The following is a 6,485-nucleotide window of genomic DNA, read 5'->3' on the forward strand; positions in this document are numbered from 1 at the left end:
ACTCCAGAAGTTCAGCGAGGATCTCTGAATGATCCAATGTTGTCCTAAATGACTGATGGTGATAAATGGAATCCACCTGTGTGTAATCAAGTCTCTGTATAAATGCACCTGCTCTGTGATAGTCTCAGGGTTCTGTTGAAAGCGCAGAGATCATCATGAAGACCAAGGAACACACCAGGCAGGTCCGAAATACTGTTTTGGAGAAGTTTTAAAGCCCAATTTGGATACAAAAAGATTTCCCAAGCTTTAAACATCCCAAGGAGCACTGTGCAAGTGATCATTTTGAAATGGAAGAAGTATCAGACCACTGCAAGTCTACCAAGACCTGGCCGTCCCTCTAAACTTTCAGCTCAGACAAGGAGAAGGCTGATCAGAGATGCAGCCAAGAGGCCCATGATCACTCTGGATGAACTGCAGAGAACTACAGCTGAGGTGGGAGAGTCTGTCCATAGGACAACAATCAGTCGTACACTGCACAAATCTGGCCTTTATGGAAGAGTGGCAAGAAGAAAGCCATTTCTCAAAGATATCCATAAAAAGTCTCGTCTAAAGTTTGCCACAAGCCACCTGGGAGACACACCAAACATGTGGAAGAAGGTGCTCTGGTCAGATGAAACCAAAATCGAACTTTTTGCCCACAATGCAAAACGATATGTTTGGCGTAAAAAGCAACACAGCTCATCGCCCTCAACACACCATCCCCACTGTCAAACATGGTGGTGGCAGCATCATGGTTTGGGCCTGCTTTTCTTCAGCAGGGACAGGGAAGATGGATGCAGCCAAATACAGGACCGGATGAAAACCTGTTGGAGTCTGCAAAAGACCTGAAACTGGGACGGAGATTTATCTTCCAACAAGACAATGATCCCAAACATACAGCAAAATCTACAAAGGAATGGTTCACAAATAAACGTATCCAGGTGTTGGACTGGCCAAGTCAAAGTCCAGACCTGAATCCAATAGAGAATCTGTGGAAAGAGCTGAAAACTGCTGTTCAAACGCTCTCCATCCAACCTCACTGAGCTCGAGCTGTTTTGCAAGGAAGAATGGGCAAGAATTTCAGTCTCTCGATGTGCAAAACTGATAGAGACATACCCCAAGCGACTTGCAGCTGTAATTGCAGCAAAAGGTGGCTCTACAAAGTATTAACGCAAGGGGGCCGAATAATTTTGCACGCCCCACTTTTCATTTTTTTTATTAGTTAAAAAAGTTTCAAAAATCCAATAGATTTCGTTCCACTTCACAATTGTGTCCCACTTGTTGGTGATTCTTCACAAAAAATAAAAATTTTATATCTTTATGTGTTTGAAGCCTGAAATGTGGCAAAAGGTTGAAAAGTTCAAGGGGGCCGAATACTTTCGCAAGGCACTATATGTATGTATGTATGTGATAGATATAGAGATATATATATATATATATATATATATATATATATATATATATATATATATATATATATATATATATATATATATATATATATATATATATATATATATATATATATATATATAATTTTCTAGCAAAAAAAAAAAATCTGATTTTAACTGTAAGAAACAAGTGTCCAGAAAAAGGTTTAGACTTTAAGACCGCTTTCACACTGGAGCGGTGTGCTGGCAGGGCATCAGAAAAAGTCATGCCAGCAGCTTCTTAGGAGTGGTGAACCGCTGCTCCCCTTTGAAATCAATGGGGCAGCGCTGCGATACCGCCGTCAAAATGCCACCCTGGCGGCGGTTTGCAGGCGGATTTAACCCCTTTTTGCCTGCTAGCGGGGGGTTAAAACCGCCCCGCTAGAGGGTGAATAGCCCCACTAAAAATGGCCCCACTTTACCGCCGACGCCCAGGGCGGCTCGGTGTGAAAGCACTCTTAGTGGTTAAACTTCCTGCATATTCATACAGAAGTTTTTATCCCTTTTTGATCTAAGCAGGAAGATTAACAATGTTGTTAAAAACTTGGCAGACTGCCAGAGTGAGCAAAGAGCGCTCTATACTTGTTAGATGAAAGAATCGGGCAACACTGCAATACAGATCGTCAGAGGGGGTGAATCAAGATCGCAATCTTTTAACAATTTAATTGTGCAGCTCTAGTCTACTGTATTTGTGCATTGGGTTGTCATCAGGGTGGATTTGATTTAAATCACTAGTAAAAAGGCTCAATTTTTATGATTTTTGAAATTGACTCATTTTTAAATCATAATATTTAAAGAGCAACTGTTATCTGTCCCACAGCGGCTCCTCTGACCCACTGTTGACTCGCAGACGGCCACATTCACTTTAATGGGATGGGTGGCAGTGACCCAACAAGGGACATGGTGGCAGCAGGTGAATGGATGCCCCCTAACAGGCGCTGCCATGATAGCTCTGAAATGACAGGTGCTCTATATCCACTTCAGCCCCGGATGGATTTGCCCCCTTCATGACCAGGCCATTTTTGCGATATAAATAGAGCTTTCTTTTGGTGGTATTTGATCAGTTATATTTGCAAATGAAGGTTTCTTATTTAGAATAATAAGCTGTCAGGTTAGTAAAACGGAGATCAAAACTGATTTAATCATACAGTTTGTAGTGTACATAGATTTGCAAAACAATGGGTTAAAGGAATATTCCTGAACTTTGTTTTATCTCATGGTTACTGTGAAATTCTGTGAATGCACCAATGCAATGCATGTTATCTTGGCTTGCAGAGATGGGATTCCTTGAAGGAGTTTACCAAAAATGTAAATGTTGCAGAATACACAGCCTCACGCTATATATTTAAAAATGTATAAGTTAGTTAATATGTAAAGCTTTAAAAAAAAGGCAATTTATTCTTAAATATCTCTCTATATACAGTCGTAAATATAAATAACCAACTATATGGTTTTGGAGCAAAATATCTAATCCGCTCTGAGAATAACAAAAGAGATATACTTTATATATTAGAGGGGATATATACTATTACAGGGGATATATACTGTATATACTATTAGAGATATACTATTAGAGGAGAGATATTGTGTATATCCTATTAGAGGATATATACTGCATATACTATTAGAGGAGAGATATTCTATTAAAGGGTCAATCTGGTAAATATCAGACTCATTAACTTTAACCCCATTTTGTTACTGGCCGATTAATCGATTATGAAAATAGTAATCAATTTCATAATCGATTTAGTTGTCGATTTTAATCGATTAGTTGTTTCAGCCCTATTAATACATTTTTAAAAAATAAAATTAAAAAAATCATTGATTTTTATCCATCCTGGTTGTCATTCAAAAAAGAGTATATGTTTGGAGAAAGCCAATAAAATGTAAATGGCGTGCACCGGTCAGTAACCGGTTAAAGCTTACCTGTAGGTGCTGAAAATATCTCTTAAACCTCCACGGTTTCAGAGATATGTACAATAAAGCCGGGTGCCGTTGCTAAAGGGGGGGTCATGCCGTGACTGGCGGCTCCAGCGCACATGCGCGAGAGTGACGTCACGCGACTCCGGCCAATCACACAGCCGGAGTTCGCAGCCCCAGAAGGAAGAGGGGGTAAAGATGGCCGCTCGTGCGGACAGCAGTGATAGGTTTCTATTTTTAAGTGCCCTGTACTTTTTACAACTTCTGCAGGTTAAAAATGCAGACATGTTCAGACTAGGAGGATGCTCTGTACCTCCTCTGATCCAATCATTTTGTGTAATCTAATATTCTGCTATTGTTGCCTATTCATAACTTTTAAACCCCGTTCACAATTATGCCACTTGAGAATATGCATTTTGTGCGATGGTCATGCATTGAGGTAACCCATTGAAATGAACGAGCTTCCCTAAATGTGCAAAAAGCACGAACACACCCTAACAGCATAGCGTATATTATCGCCAAACTTGCTGCCTGCAACTGATAATTAAAGTGGTTCTGAAGGCCAAAAACCTTCAACCAGCAGCTCTCCTCTCAGCCCCCCTAATACTCAAGCCCAATCTCGATCCAGTGATGTGCATTAGAGCAACGGCTCTTCCGGGACTCTTCCTTCTCATTGGCTAAGATGTAGGAGCCATTGGCCCCAGTGAGGAGGGAGCAGGGCTGAGTTGCTCTGTGTTTTATGGACACAGAGAGTGGGGCTTGACGGTGAGCACGCATGAGTGCCCCCATAGCAAGTGGCTTGGGGGGGGGGGGGTGTGAGAAGAGGAGGGTGGGGACTGCTCTGTGCAAAACCCATTGCACAGGCAAGGTAAGTATGACATGTTTGTGGTGTGTGTGTGTGTGTGTGTTTTATAAGAAAAAAAGTTTTGCCTTTTCGAACACTTTCCGGAAAAAAATATATTTTTAGTAAGCTGTCTAAAGAAAAATTTATAGTTTTGAATATGCATTCAAAAACTGTTAACTTTCTCTCTTATTGGATTTGCAATGTGTGCTTTTTTACATTATTATTGCCAATAGAGATAAAATAAATTCATGTTTTCCAGGTTGATTCCGTCAGACGCAGAATGGGGAACCACGTTGTGAAAGCATTGTGACAAGACCTTCGACAAACAGTTTGCACAAGAATGACTAAATCACGCCTGTTTTGCTTGGTGGTGGTACTGGGTTCTGTTTTTATGATCCTTTTCATCATCGTTTACTGGGACAATGTTGGAACAGCCAATTTTAATCTTCACACTTCCTTCTCCAAATCCTTCCCTGCACACTCAGGTGGGGAGCATACAACAACCTCTCCAACCACAGAAAATGAACATGCCTCCGACATTGACAGGTTTTTGGATGGCTTTCTTAACTTTGCAACCATAAAGGATGATTTTCAAAGTGCAAAGGGTGAAAAAGAGACCTTGAAAGGGCCAAATAGCTTGGAGGAAAATGTTAGGGGCTATGACTGGTCTTCTAAAACAAAACTTGAGGAGGCTGTGCAAGATCAGGAACGGGTGCAGCAGGAGAGAAAATTAATTTTGCACAGGTTATGTGGCAATTCGAGCTTCAATTACCCAACGAAGAATCGGGAGTTTGATGACATTCCCAACAAGGAATTGGATCACCTAATCGTGGATGATCGACATGGTGTTATTTATTGCTACGTTCCAAAAGTAGCCTGTACCAACTGGAAGCGGGTAATGATTGTCTTGAGTGAGAGTCTCTTGGACAGAAAGGGTGTTCCCTACCAAGACCCCCTACTTATTCCCCGGGAGGATGTCCACAATAGCAGTAGTCATCTAACTTTTAACAAGTTCTGGCGAAGGTATGGGAAGTTCTCTAGGCATATGATGAAGATCAAATTGAAAAAATATACCAAATTTATCTTTGTACGAGATCCTTTCGTTCGTCTTATCTCTGCCTTTCGCAGTAAGTTTGAGCTTGAAAATGAAGACTTCTACCGAAGTTTCGCTATACCAATCTTAACCCGCTTCTCCAACCGATCTAGTGTTCCCACTAATGCAGGAGAGGCCTTTTCTTTAGGAGCCAAACCATCTTTCTCTCAGTTTATTCAGTACCTTTTAGATCCCCGAACTGAAGAACAGCAGCCTTTCAACGAACACTGGCGCCAAATTTACCGCCTTTGTCATCCTTGCCAGATTGATTATGATTTCATAGGCAAGTTGGAGACTCTTGATGAAGATGCATCTCAACTTTTAAGGCAGTTAAACATAGACTCCCTCTTCCAGTTTCCTCCCAGTTATCGGAACAGAACTGCTAGTAGCTGGGAGGAGGACTGGTTCTCCAAAATCCCTCTTGAATGGAGACAAAAGCTCTACAAACTATATGAACCAGACTTTGTTCTTTTTGGATACCCTAAACCAGAAAACCTTCTAAATGTATGAAACGGTCAAAGAGAATATTTTCAATACCAAAAATGAACAATTTGTTTGCCTTTTTGTCAGGTTTTCCTGGAATGGGAAAAAATATTTTCTACTAGTTTCTCTACTTTACATTTCATGCTCAACAAGGGATTTCACAACTCTCATTTTATGTTTTATTGCAATGAAAAAAAATTTAAAGGAGGATTTTTTTTTTTTTTTAATTCTACATTTAAAAAAGGAAAAAAAAAAAAAGAAAAAAAGAGAACTTACTTTGCAGACCTACCTTCTCAGGCAGAGTTCTCAGATGCTTTTTACTGTTGTTTTATAAATTAATATATTATTTAAACTATTTAAAGCTGTGTGCAATGAGTACCTGATGGAGTAAAGTAGAAGATGGCTATTGAATCTGACTAATGTGTTTTTATTTTGTTAAGGAAATTTATTTGTAACACCCAAGCCAGATTTTCTTTTCAGAGAGGAGGCATATTTTTTTTTTTTTTTTTTTATGTAAACTTGATGAGATTTCTCCTTTCTCCTTCCTGTCCCAGTGACCTCTGTCTCCAAATAGGAGGGTTAGGGGAATCCTCCCCCAGTAGGGACAGAAAAAGTTATTTCTATTAGTCATGTCCTGAATGGATGAATTCCCCGTGTTTCTTTGTCTTATTAATGGTGGTATGAACACCAACAAAAAACACGGTTCTGTGTCCTCCCCATCAGAGCATTCCCCACA

At 40.1% G+C, this 6,485-nt stretch overlaps 1 protein-coding gene across 1 annotated transcript in view; it reads left to right on the plus strand.

Annotated features, from left to right (window-relative positions):
* The window catches only part of CHST12 (carbohydrate sulfotransferase 12), a 34,415-nt gene extending 28,255 nt beyond the window's left edge, over positions 1 to 6,160 (plus strand). Inside the window, exon 2 of the mRNA XM_077449146.1 lies at positions 4,433 to 6,160. Coding sequence (XP_077305272.1) covers positions 4,514 to 5,776 — 1,263 coding nt within the window. The 5' untranslated portion in view covers positions 4,433 to 4,513 and the 3' untranslated portion in view covers positions 5,777 to 6,160. The remainder of the gene's footprint in view (positions 1 to 4,432) is intronic.
* Positions 6,161 to 6,485: the final 325 nt, after the last annotated feature.

Source organism: Lithobates pipiens, unplaced genomic scaffold (genome assembly GCF_037356315.1).
Source record: "Lithobates pipiens isolate NorthernLeopardFrog02 unplaced genomic scaffold, aLitPip1_a1.2 Scaffold_22, whole genome shotgun sequence".
NCBI lineage: Eukaryota > Metazoa > Chordata > Amphibia > Anura > Ranidae > Lithobates > Lithobates pipiens.